General features: G+C 45.3%; 2 protein-coding genes across 2 annotated transcripts; one reads left to right on the top strand and one right to left on the bottom strand.

Annotated features, from left to right (window-relative positions):
• Positions 1-2510: 2510 nt before the first annotated feature.
• CCDC96 (coiled-coil domain containing 96) lies at positions 2511-4882 on the bottom strand. Its single transcript, XM_054030173.1, has 2 exons — positions 3935-4882; positions 2511-3600 (listed from the first exon to the last, which is right to left on the bottom strand). The coding sequence occupies exons 1-2, from the start codon at positions 4799-4801 to the stop codon at positions 3055-3057; spliced, it is 1413 nt and encodes a 470-aa protein (XP_053886148.1). The 5' UTR covers positions 4802-4882; the 3' UTR covers positions 2511-3054.
• A 383-nt stretch (positions 4883-5265) lies between these two features.
• TADA2B (transcriptional adaptor 2B) lies at positions 5266-12189 on the top strand. The gene is made up of 2 exons (XM_054031042.1): positions 5266-5535; positions 8588-12189. Exons 1-2 carry the CDS (start codon positions 5266-5268, stop codon positions 9578-9580), a joined length of 1263 nt encoding a protein of 420 aa, XP_053887017.1. The 3' UTR covers positions 9581-12189.
• The last annotated feature ends 271 nt before the right edge of the window (positions 12190-12460 follow it).

The following is a 12460-nucleotide window of genomic DNA, read 5'->3' as shown; positions in this document are numbered from 1 at the left end:
GACTATTTAAAGGAAATCCAACTACACTGGTAGCGCTTTGGAACATACCCCAAAAAGTAGGAATAATAGATACTGTTCCTTTGGAGTAGTAAGTACAACGGAAGATGGCGTTTATGAAGCTTGTTCTATGGTAAGAGACAACTGTAACTTGATCATCATACTGAGCCTCAAGTAGATAGCGTGTAATTGTGTTACAGGGAGTCTATTACTCATATGACCTTATATCTTTACCAAAACAATTGAGTAGGAAACCAAATAGATGCTCTACTGCACAACAGTACATCTTTAACTTAAAATTTTAGCTGGAGAAGAGCTTACCTATTTGCCTGAGTAACTAGGCTTAACCTGAAAGAAACAGGGTTTTATAAATAAATTATTTTTCACTTAAGGTGTTGGCCACTATATTTATTGGAATATGTCTCCATGTGCTGGCTAGTGTCTAGAAGAGATTAAAGTGGGTAGTGGTGTTTTGCCCCAATTAGTCAACCTATTTTGTAGTTTCTCGTCACTACTGGAGATTTAGTAGAGCACCAAAAACCAATTGACATAAAAATGGGGTGTTTAGTACAGTTGAATTGTTTTGCTGTGACTTTTAAACCATTTTGAAAAATAAATTTTTAAAAAAATCAATCAAACTAATTAGAGAGATGGAAAAACATATACTGTGGCATCTAATTTGTTCCAAGCCTGTGCAGGATTGTTTTCAGACTATCATCTTTCCAGGATAGAAGATCAAGCTTTTATGCTCTCAGTAATAAAATGACCAGCTTTCCATTATGATCCCAATTCCTCCCTCCCAACTGAGAATTTTTTAGGTGTGGTATCAATTCTTTTTCCCAGTGTTGAGGTGATTCAGAAAGGCTACTTCAGAGATCACTTAAAAAATAGTTGTAAACTTTTTTAGAAACTTAATGCTTTTTAATCTACTCTTTTATATATCTTAGCTAAGAAAACTCAGAATAAGTTTGTTTGCTGATTCTAGCCAAGATCTAGTGCACTGGACTTACTGAGAAGTAAAGAATATTTGTTGTTCATTTTGTAATTAGAACCTCATGATGCTATCATTTCTCAGATGTATGTTGAACATGTGCAGACCTTGAGACTGATATGTCTAATGATGCTTATTGCATCAACTTGTGCACTAAGTCCACAGATGAACCACCATGACTTATTGGGGGTAGGAGAGATTTGGATCTCCATGTAAAGTATGTCTAAGGCAGAGGTGGGCAAACTATGGCTCACGGGCCACATCCGGCCTGTGGGACCCTCCTGCCCGGCCCCTGAGCTCCCAGTCTGGGAGGCTAGCCCCTGGCCCCTTCCCCACTGTCCCCCTCCCATACAGCCTCAGCTCACTGTGCCGCCGGTGCAATGCTCTGGGCGGCGGGCCTGACCTAGTGCTCCGGGCTACATAGTGGTGTGGCTTGGTCCAGCCAAGCGACACGGGTGCCTGTCCTGGTGCTGTGGGCAGCGCGGCTGTTGCATTGCCAGCCACTGGTGCTCCAGGCAGCATGGTAAGGGGGCAGAGAGTGGGGGGGGGATGTTGGCTAGAGGGCAGGGGAGTTTGGGGTGATGGTCGGGGGTGTGGATAGGGGTTGGGGTGGTCAGAGGACAGGAAACGGGGGTTGAATGGGGGTAGGGGTCCCAGGGGGGCAGTCAGGAAGGAGAGGGGGGGTTGGATAGGGTAGCGGGGGGCAGTCAGGGAGAAGGGAGGGTTGGATTGGACAGGGGTCCCGGCGGGCCGTCAGGGGACAGGGAACAGGGGGGGTTGGATGGGGCAGGAATCCCGGGGGGGTGGGGGGGCTGTCAGGGTGAGAAGCAGGGGGGTCGAATAGGCTGAGGGGGCCGGGTCACGCCTGGCTGTTTGGGGAGGCACAGCCTCCCCTAACCGGCCCTCCATACAATTTAAAAAAACTGATGTGGCCCTCAGGCCAAAAAGTTTGCTGTCCCTCAGGCCAAAAAATTTGCCCGTCTCCTGGTCTAAGGGTCTATTGTCTTAGTACGTACATGCCAGTGTTAAAACTACTGCTTGTCCTCTTGCTCTCGAAGTACTGAAGTACCCCTGCCACTGTTCTGACCCACATCATTTCACTGCTGTAGAGACATTTCTTCTTGCTTTAGAAACCAGGAAAAGGTCAGGCACTAGCCACTCATTACTTACTAGACCAGTGCATGCTATGAGTGGGCTGAGAGAGCCCTCTCCAGCTCTGCCCTCTACAAGCATTTTTCATCCACCAGTGGCCAATATGTTAACTCCCTCACAGGACTGATTTAAGGATTCATTAGCATCCATAGTTCTGCAGCTCTTTCATTCTGTGAACATCTTCATAAGAGAACTTTTCATGGATCTCCCTTTCAACTCTCTGCTGCTTGGCTTTCAAAATGTTTAATTCTGTGGACCAATAAGGAAAACATTGCAGATCACTTGAGGATAATTAGGTTAGTTAACACCTGTACAGTGTATTCTGCATATAAATACAAGACAATTGCTATGTATTAATACTAAAACAAGCTCCTGATACATTGTTTTATTTACAATCTATATATATAACTTTAATTTTTTGTAAAACTCTCTGAAGATATAATCCTCAAAACATGTGAGAGGTCGGTAAGTACACCTACTTTAGAGTTGTGGGGAACAGACTGCCAAGGCCACACAGTGAGTTAGTGGCAGAACCAGGACTGGAATCTCAGGGTATTTGACTTGCAATTTTTTGCTTACACCAGAGGGTGATGCTGCCAGCGATTAGAATAGTGCCAGTGTGTGTGTTTTTTAAATGCATACTTAAAATATCAATATGATAGAGTAAATAGCCAAATAGGCTTGGTTTCTTCATGAGCCATTGAAAAAGGCAGAACTTCATGGCAGTCTCCTGATGGAATGTATAACATTAAAACTTTGTTTCCAAAGTTTTCATTAGATGTGAAAGTGAGATTATTTCACCCTTTTACTATATTCCAAGCCTGTAAATGAAAAACAATTTCAGAGACAAATAAAAACAAAAATTGAGCACTTAAATTGGTTTCTGTCTTTTAACCTCACTTTCTCCAAAATCTTCATGCTGGTAGAAAGGATTTTGCTTCCTTGATTTTTTTCTTTACGGCTTTGCAAGTAAGAGTGAGTCCAGCATGGTGATGTTTCAGCATCTCCAGCCGCTGACTGAGTACTTCAGCAGCATCCACCTTGTTCTCGAAGTCCCGCAGCAGTGCCTCACTTCCGAGAAGCCCACACTTCTGTTGCAACTTCAAGTTGTGTACCCGTAAACTATCCCTAGCCTGTTTGGTTTTGGTCAGAATCTCTCTTTTCTGGGCCACCAGTGTCTCAGTCTCCATCAGCTGGGCCCTTTGGTCTTGATTCTGAGCTTCTACAAACTGGAGTTTTTCTTTGAGCTGGGTCAGGACTTGCACTGTATTAGTGATCTTCTTCCGGAGCTTGAGAAGCTCTTCATTGCGCTCTTCAATTTTCTCATTGTAGGTCTGGTTCTCTATCTTCAGCTGCTCAAAGTCTATCAGATGCAGTCCTTCTGCCAGCTCCTCTTGAGCTTTCAGGCTTACTTCAAGCTTTTCAATCTTATGCTGCAGTTTGATGTTTTCCAGGCGGACCTAGAATGGTAAAAATGAGAGACCAGGAAAGATTTATGAGCGTTTCTAATCCCCCTCTCTATCAGGATAGGCCTTCTTTGTGCTTTGTCAAGTCTAAGTATAAATGACATAATTCCTGAAGCATCTTCCACTGATTTTTAGCAGGTGCTAGATACCAAGTAGGATTTTCAAAAGTGGCTCCTTCATTTGTAGGTGCCTAACTGCTTTTACAAGTTGAAGATATCTACGTTAAAGGGGTAGGTACTCTAAGGTGATGCTAGCTGTGGCCCCACATCCCATAGGAACCGTGGACCCTGCTCTGGAAGCACAAGTCCCATGTTAGGGGTGGCCTCACCTCACTCATCTCGTTCTCTTTACGCTGCTCCTTGGCTTGGATGTGCTCCACCTCCTTAATGGCAGCTTCCTTCCCCCCCAGCTGGCGCCCCATGGTGAAGAGGGTCACTTCCTTCTTGCAGGCCTGGAAGGCGAGCCAGTCGGCGTTCACCTGGTCCAGCTTCTCCGTGCAGCGCTGCTCCAGGTCGTCGAGCTGGAGCTGGTACCATGCCCTCTGCTGGGCCAGCTGGCTCCTCAGCTCCTCCAGCATGGCCAAGTAGCGGCTGTAGCGCTGCTCCTTGTCGGAGACCAGCTCCTCCAGCTCCACGCGGGGCGGCTCCTCGCCCTTCTTGCGGAAGAGCTCGAACAGCTTGAACTGCAGGTGCCCGTTGCACTGGCGCGTGCGCTCGCGCTCGGCCAGCAGGAGCCGGTACTGCTCGGTCAGCTCCGCGCGCCGCCGCTGCTCCGCCGCCGCCGCCGCCTCCCGCCCTTCCTCTTCCTCCTCCTCCTCCTCCTCCTCGTCAATGGGGCCGCCCAGCTCCAGCAGGGGCAGGCTGGGCCGCCCCGCCCCCCAGCTCTCCTCGGGGCTTAGCACTTCCCCCACCTGCAGCGGGGGCGGCTCCTCGGCCTCACCCTCCGTGAAGCTCGCGCTGGTGGGCGCCTCTGGGGCGGCTCCCGCCTCTGCCTCGGGGCTTCCCTCAGCGGCCGGGGAAGGAGGCTCCGTGCCCGCTCTGGGTTCCGGCTCTGCCGCCTCTTCCCCCGACGGCTTCTCAAGGGGGCTCTCGCCCCCGGCCTCCTCCGGCCTCTCCTCCTGCGCGACGGGCCCCGGGCCCTCTGCCTCCACCGGGGGCTCACCGGGGTGCACCGGGGCCTCGGCCCCCTCCTCCATCCTTCCCCTCAGCTGGGCCCTCTACCGGGCCGCTCCACGGCTTGAGTCGGACGCGTCGGTCTCAGCCCCACTCGCTTTGTTGTTTACCTGTCTTCTCCGTTGCCAAGGCAACAAGGCTGGACTCGTTCAGCCAATGGGAGGAGTAGCTTCCTCCCTGCGGAGACACTGTGCCGACGCCCCAAACTGTTGGTTGACCACTCAGTGAAGGGGCTGCCTAGGGTCGCTTACCTGATTGGTTGTAGTGGAGGCGGACGGAACCAGAGCCTCGCATTCTATTGGTCCTTGGGTGTTCGCCACGCCTCGTCGCCCTCACCCTATTGGTTCACTCACGAGGGGCGTGTCAGATTGGTTGGCTCTATTGGGCTCCCACTACGCGTCCCCGCCCCTTGGGCGCGCTGCCATTGGCCGTCCCTGAGTGTGGGCGGTGCCGCGCGTGCGCAGGGCGGTGCGGCGGGCGGGGTAAGATGGCGGAACTGGGGAAGAAGTACTGCGTGTACTGTCTGGCTGAGGTGAGCTCGCTCCGTTTCCGTTGCACCGAGTGCGCCGACATCGAGCTCTGCCCAGACTGCTTTTCGGCAGGCGCCGAGATCGGGCCGCACCGCCGATGGCACGGCTACCAGCTGGTGGACGGCGGCCGCTTCACCCTCTGGGGGGCCGAGGCCGAGGGCGGCTGGAGCAGCCGGGAGGAGCAGCTGCTGCTGGACGCGATCGAGCAGTTCGGCTTCGGCAACTGGGTAAGCGAGCGGCCGCCGGGCAGCGCAGGGGGGCGCGGAGCTCAGAGCCCCTCTCCTCGCCCGGCCTGGCAGCCTCAGGGCCGAGCATTGCGCTGGCCTGTCAAGCCGTGGGCTTGTCAGGGAGCCGGTCTCTGAGTCGGTGCGTCAGGGGGAGGTTCACGCTGCGTCGGGACCTGGGACCGCTCCTCAGTGGGACTCCTCTGGGTGCGATGTGCCGTTTCTATCGTCCCCCGCTCCGCGAAGCGGGCCCACAGCTCCCCACGGGGAGATCCAGCCGTACCCCCCGCCCCCTCCCCATTCCCCCCTGCCCCTTCTGCCCATCCACCTCCTGTACAGCGTGTCCGCTGTACGGCGTCTAGGTGCTGGCAGCCAGCCCCCCGTCCCAGCTGCTCCTTTCCGCTCAGGCGCCCTCCATGGTCTGGGTAAAATTCATAAGTCTTTAAAATAGAAACTCTGGCCTCTTGTTGCTCGTTATACCTGCGATCACTGAAACCTGAACACTTTCCACACCATCAGACTTGCTAGTGCTGTTTATGCTGCTGCTGGACAAACTTCACTTCTCTATGTGGCGTATGTAGTCAGTCACTTTCTGGGTCCCATGCATAGGTGTTGAATTGAGTCTCTGGCTAGTGATGGCCCATAGAACAACTTTCTGGTCATGACCAGACCAACAGTCTTGGTCCAACTTAAGGTTTCCACTTAAGGGAGTGTCGGGGGGAATGTTCAATTTCTGGTTATTACATCTGTGAGGAAAACCTGAACAAAATGATGCTGAACTGTCTTACGGAGTCTGCAAGAGCCAAAATGGTAACATGGAGATGGCAACTTCTTCCTTCTTCTCAAGAAGATAACATTGAAATGTTATGACACTTTCGAAGTTAGCATTAACTGTTGATCATGTTGACACAAACATCTGTTTATTTTAGGATAGTATGCAGGGTATGAATAACATCACTTTTGAAATATTCTTGTGCCCTGTGGCATTGTATATAGTACTTGAGATACAAACACTGCAGGTAAGTGTCTAAAGTCAAAGGCTCTATTAAATAGCTAAATTAAGAAAGTATTCTTAATAAAAAGCTTTTGTGAAACCTTGGGGCTTTATTTTTGTTTTTAATCTAAAACTGACCAATCAACAACATGGCTTTCAGAAAGGGTCAATCAAGTTTTATGTCTGACACCCTGCCTCCCTCTCCCCTCTTCCCCCCCCCCCCCCCGTAGCTGTTTCATAGTCCATAGGGGTGTGTGTAGAAATAGTAACCAAAGAACCCCACAGATTGCACAATAACTTAGTATGTGCAGGGGGGATTCTAGTAAAGGAAGTGCTTCCCCAAAGACTTACAACAGAATCTGTCATCTAAAAAAGAACAGTAAAGATTTCCCTTTTTACACAACTTCCCATCCCAGTTTCATTGCAGATTTGACTCTGTTTACTCCTTTGTTCCCTATTCTCATCACACCTGTCTTCACTGTATTTATGTTTTTCACTCCATTATGTCACAACTGTCAGGTCTCACACACTCATCCTTTTTAATCTACACTAACAAAATTTTCTTTGTTTTGGTACAATATAGGAAGCTGACTCAATCACCATTTATGTTGATAATTGGTTGAAACAGGGCTTTTCTTCAGAAAGACAGCAAGATACCTCAACTCATCCAAGCTCGTACTGTTTAGTGCCCTACTGCACATCCCATTTTTTTCATAAATATGAGGGCAAGTCTTTTTTTTTCTTTTTGAAATTCGTACAGCTTAATAAAACCTAATTTCATTAAATACACTTCTTATTATGATGGCTGTGGCTTTTTGTTACCTAACAAACTATTCTTGCAGAGATGTGCAATAACTAATCTTTCTCACCTGTGTACTGTGTATTTAAAAAAAAAAGGGGGGGGGGGATGGGAAATATGATCCAAATATTGAACTTCCACTTCCAAATGAGCAAAATTAGATATGAAAGCATCAGTTTTGACTACATGGCTAAGGCTGCATTAAGAATTACATTTAAAGAACTAAATATCTCCATTTCATAGTTTAATTATTGAATTCAATAATTATTAAAATATTGGCACAATAAATATTCATAGAACTGAATTTTGCTCCTAAATTTTCTTAGAAAAATTGCTACCAACTTCTGCAGGACAAAATACTTTTTAAAATTTTGTTTAGAGTTTTCCCTCTTCTTCCTCCATGTTTCTCTAGTTAAACAACCACATACACACATGACTAGGGTACTAGACTTAGGCCTCTCATTTGTTTAAATGTGTACCGTTTCAGTGTTGCAATCTTTTTCCCCTTCTGTAAAATGTTGGAGTGAAGAGGGTATGAAACTCTGTTGGGAGGGAGGACCTGAGTCATGGAAACAACTTTTATGAGTTGAATGATTGCCACTTACTTTTCCTACACTATGTGCCAAGCAAGCTGTTGAATAAATAGGATTGTTTGATCCTCTCTTATATTCTGCAAAGAAATGTGTGAACTTTTGTTCCCCAGAGAATTTTGACATATGATTCAACCAGTGGAATTACTCTACTTTTTGTTAAATTTCAGGGACGCTACAATACTGTCATGGTGCACTTGATATTGAGACATGAAAGGCCTATATTTGGCAGTGGCCCTGAGGATGTCACTTCCAGATGGTGCTCATGTAGATCCTGGTGGTGTCTTGGGATTCACTGAGAAACTGATGTAGCTTGCTATGTTAATACTCCTGGTGCCAGCTTCATGGAATACTATTAGTAGCATCTGTCTTAGAACTTAGTCACTGAGGTGCTGTTCACCTCTGTATACCTTCTAGAAATCTAGCGAGATCGAGGAAACATCTTGGTGGAATAAAGAGATATTATAGGAGGGGTGGACTTTATACTGGTACAGAAGAAGACTGTGTGAATGCACAGTAGAATTATTAACCTAAATATTGCTAGAAAAACAAAGATATTTCAGGTTGATGTGTGGGGAAAACATGAGAGGTTATCCCTAATAATTGGGTGTATTTTTAGAACTGAGCTAATAAGTCAAGCCATCACTAATTTCCTTAATTTTTTCCTTCTAGGAGGATATGGCTGCTCATGTTGGAGCATCCCGAACTCCCCAGGAAGTTATGGAACACTATGTAAGCATGTATATCCATGGCAACCTTGGAAAAGCCTGCATCCCTGACACTATACCTAACAGAGTGACAGATCACACTTGTCCCAGTGGTGGCCCACTTTCTCCTAGTCTGACCACACCCCTCCCTCCTTTGGACATATCAGTGGCGGAACAGCAGCAGTTGGGATATATGCCACTTCGAGATGACTATGAGATTGAGTATGACCAGGATGCTGAGACTCTGATCAGTGGTCTTTCAGTGAACTATGATGATGATGATGTGGAAATAGAATTAAAAAGAGCTCACGTTGATATGTATGTAAGAAAACTTAAGGAGAGGCAACGGAGGAAAAACATTGCACGAGATTATAATCTGGTACCTGCCTTTCTTGGGAAGGATAAAAAGGACAAGGAAAAAACTCCAAAACGGAAGATCACAAAAGAAGAAAAGGAGTTGAGGTTAAAACTGAGGCCTCTCTATCAATTCATGTCTTGTAAGGAGTTTGAAGACTTCTTTGAGAACATGCACAAGGAGAGGGTACTTCGAGCAAAGATTCGAGAACTGCAGCGGTACCGTCGAAATGGAATCACCAAAATGGAAGAGTCAGCAGAATATGAGGCAGCTAGACATAAACGGGAGAAGAGGAAGGAGAATAAAAATATAGCCAATTCCAAGAGAGGAAAGGAAGATGGTAAGGATGGGGAATTTGCTGCAATTGAAAATCTGCCTGGCTTTGAACTCTTATCAGACAGAGAAAAGGTGCTCTGTAGCTCTCTAAATCTGAGTCCGGCACGTTATGTGACTGTGAAAACTATAATTATTAAAGACCATCTCCAAAAAAGACAGGGTATTCCCTCAAAAAGTCGCCTTCCCAGTTATTTGGACAAGGTACTAAAGAAAAGGATTTTAAACTTCCTAACAGAAAGTGGTTGGATATCTAGGGATGCTTCATGAAACTCGTCTGATTTGAAAGCTGAGTCAATGTGAATAAATGGCTCATCGTGGGCCAAATGACTCTGTTACTTTCTCTCCCTCCCCAAAGATAGGATATTTTTCCTGTAAAACATGAGTATTTACAATCCTCTGTCCAAAAGGATGCTCTTACGTTGGATCATGGAAAATACCAAACTGTAACTTCTTGTGTGATCTTAAAGTTAAGTACTTTAAGATAAAGGATTTGCCGCTAAATATTCATTGCAGAATGAGGTGGATTAGATTTCATCTCTTTTGGAACATTATTGGAACGGATATGTTCTTACTTCGATTTATTCAAATCCAGTAGCCCAAGGCTAGTTGTTATACTCTCTGCTGTTGGACATGAGGGTTATTAGTGCAACACTTGCTTGTTTTGGGGTGGGAGATGGAAGCATTCATTTGGTGGAGCCTATCTTGTATCACTCTCTTCATGGTGCTGGTAGCCAAATGAAACTTACAAAAATTCTGAGCTTTGAAGTACAGAACACTTGAAGTGAGCATTTTGTGACTAGTGCTTAGCTTCCAGCATTCTTTACTCAGTAACAAGGACCTGTATTGTGGTAGAGTGATGTGAGCACATATAGAAAATGCATGAGGAGGTGAGTCAACAGGATGGGACGGGGACATGGAATATGGTGGATAAGTTGCTTCCAGTCACTTCCCTCATGGAGCAGATTCTTAAAAACTTATTTTCACACTGAATTGCCTCTTAAGCAGATTACTCCAGGGTCTGTGCTGGCATAGATCCTGTAGGAAACTCCTGTTGCAGACAGATAATTCAGTAGCCACAGAGTTCCCTGCCCCTACTCTGGGCATGGGGGGGGGGTTTAACTGGTCCAGCGAAATGTAATGTTCTTCTGAATCTGGTCAGTTGTTAATGTACATTTTCATCTAATACTGATGTACAAACCACTGATGTAAAAACATGGGAGCTACTTCAGACTTGCAGCTAAAGTCCCCTGCTCATTTAAAAAATATGAAACTAAATCAAGCCATTACATGTTGCCCATTGCACATATTTTGCTTAAAATACGTTGAGACAAATTTATTGCAAATGGCAGCAAAAATCTTAATTTGCAACTTGGTCTACTTCAGTACAAATAATGTGATATTTCACTGAAAATGTGGCATACCAACCTCGTAGGTAGCTTTGGGGGGGAAAGGTGTGGGTGGTGGGGTTTTTTTTGTTTTGTTTTTTTAATTATGTTAAAGGGCTACAGTCCAAGTTTGGTGCTTGCAACAAGCACAAGCTTCTCTCCCTCACTCGAGCATACAAAAAGAAGTATCTGATCCATAAAACATTAATCCTATTATCAGATTTTTAATTGAAGCAGGGAAAGAATCTGAAGAATTAAAGCAGAATTTTTATTGTTACAAGTACCTTACCTGAATATATCAAATAAAAAAAAATTGGTTATAGTTGATATTCTTGTAAAATGCAGGGAACTATGTGCTATGTAGGGTTTTCTGGGTTTTATGTTTTTTAATTCCTTGTTCCCTGTGTTCTTGCTGGCTTTCCTTCCTTAGAGCATCCCTGTTTGGAAAGGTCTCTAACAGTAAGCTAACTTGATATGTTTGAAATGCAGGCACTCTGAAAAATTGGGACTTGAAGATTTATTAAGATAACTAGAAAAAAATGGAGCATTCAGAATGTTGTAACACTTGTTTTGATATTTCATGCAGTGGACAGAGAAGTAATCACCAAACCGTGTAATATTCTTTCAAGCTGCAGAGTGAATTCTACACATGGAATTCTGAGTGTTCTTAATTGTCAATGTATCCAGCATTACCAAAACAGTGTTAACAGTGAGTCCTAATAAGAGAATATTAGTACAAAAGCCAGCATTTCCAAGGGAATCTATGGTGCCTTTTTCTTTTGAGCTTGGTATTTTAAGTCTCTTCAGAAAGGCAAGGACTACGTCCCCAGCTGTATAAGGCTTTGTTTGTCATAACTGTAAATGGCTTGTTGTAAAATACTTAAGACAAAACTGTCAGTCCCACGTTTTTGTTTGCAGTATAAGTGACTGCAATGTGCTCAACAGCTCTGAGAACCACCTCCACTTGTCGTGTGTATCCTTTTGTGCATGCACAAGTTCAGATACTACAAACTGATAAGTTTCCATGCCCTACTTACATGGAAAGGGGAAAGATGTTCTCAAGCTGTCTCTGTTTTCACGCCTGGTACTGGATTAGGTGGTTGGTTCTTCTTTTCAATTTGTAAACCCTGTTATCTGGGTGCCATACCATCACCATACATTCAGTATTTTGGAACCTCAGCTGCATAAATAACTTTCATTTAGTGGTTTTTTTAAATCTACATCACTTTTATACTTCTAAGGTGCTCTGGCACAACTCTTAGTGGGTTTAATTGAAGCAATATTCTGAAGCCCATCTGATGGATAACTAAAAGAATCAGACTTCTAGGCACTCGTATGATTCAACTAAACATTGTATAAATCAGTTCTTCTGCATTTACACTTTGTCGTTTCTGAATTCCTCAGCCCTTCCAAAAATGTTACTTTGGTGCTAGACATAACTTATTGAAGATCTGAATGAATGTAAAATAAAGTATTTTTAATGTATGAAAACCATGGATATCAATACTTACTTCAATCCTGGAAGCAGATTCAGTGATGCAAGAGTATTTATTAGCTTTGACTGCTAGTCTGTTGGAAAGGGCTTCCCTAGAAGCAAGGTCTCATTGTCAACTATCCTTTTATTTAAAGATGATTTGGTCTAAAGCAGGGGTGGCCAACCTGTGGCTCTGGAGCCACATGTGGCTCTTCAGAAGTTATATGGCTTCTTGACTCCGGGGATGGAGCTACAGGTGCCAACTTTCCAATGTGCTGGGGGGTGCTC

Source organism: Malaclemys terrapin, chromosome 5, assembly GCF_027887155.1.
Source record: "Malaclemys terrapin pileata isolate rMalTer1 chromosome 5, rMalTer1.hap1, whole genome shotgun sequence".
Lineage (NCBI taxonomy): Eukaryota > Metazoa > Chordata > Testudines > Emydidae > Malaclemys > Malaclemys terrapin.
The sequence above is the reverse complement of the archived record's forward strand: the minus strand, read 5'-3'. Positions and strand labels throughout refer to the sequence as shown.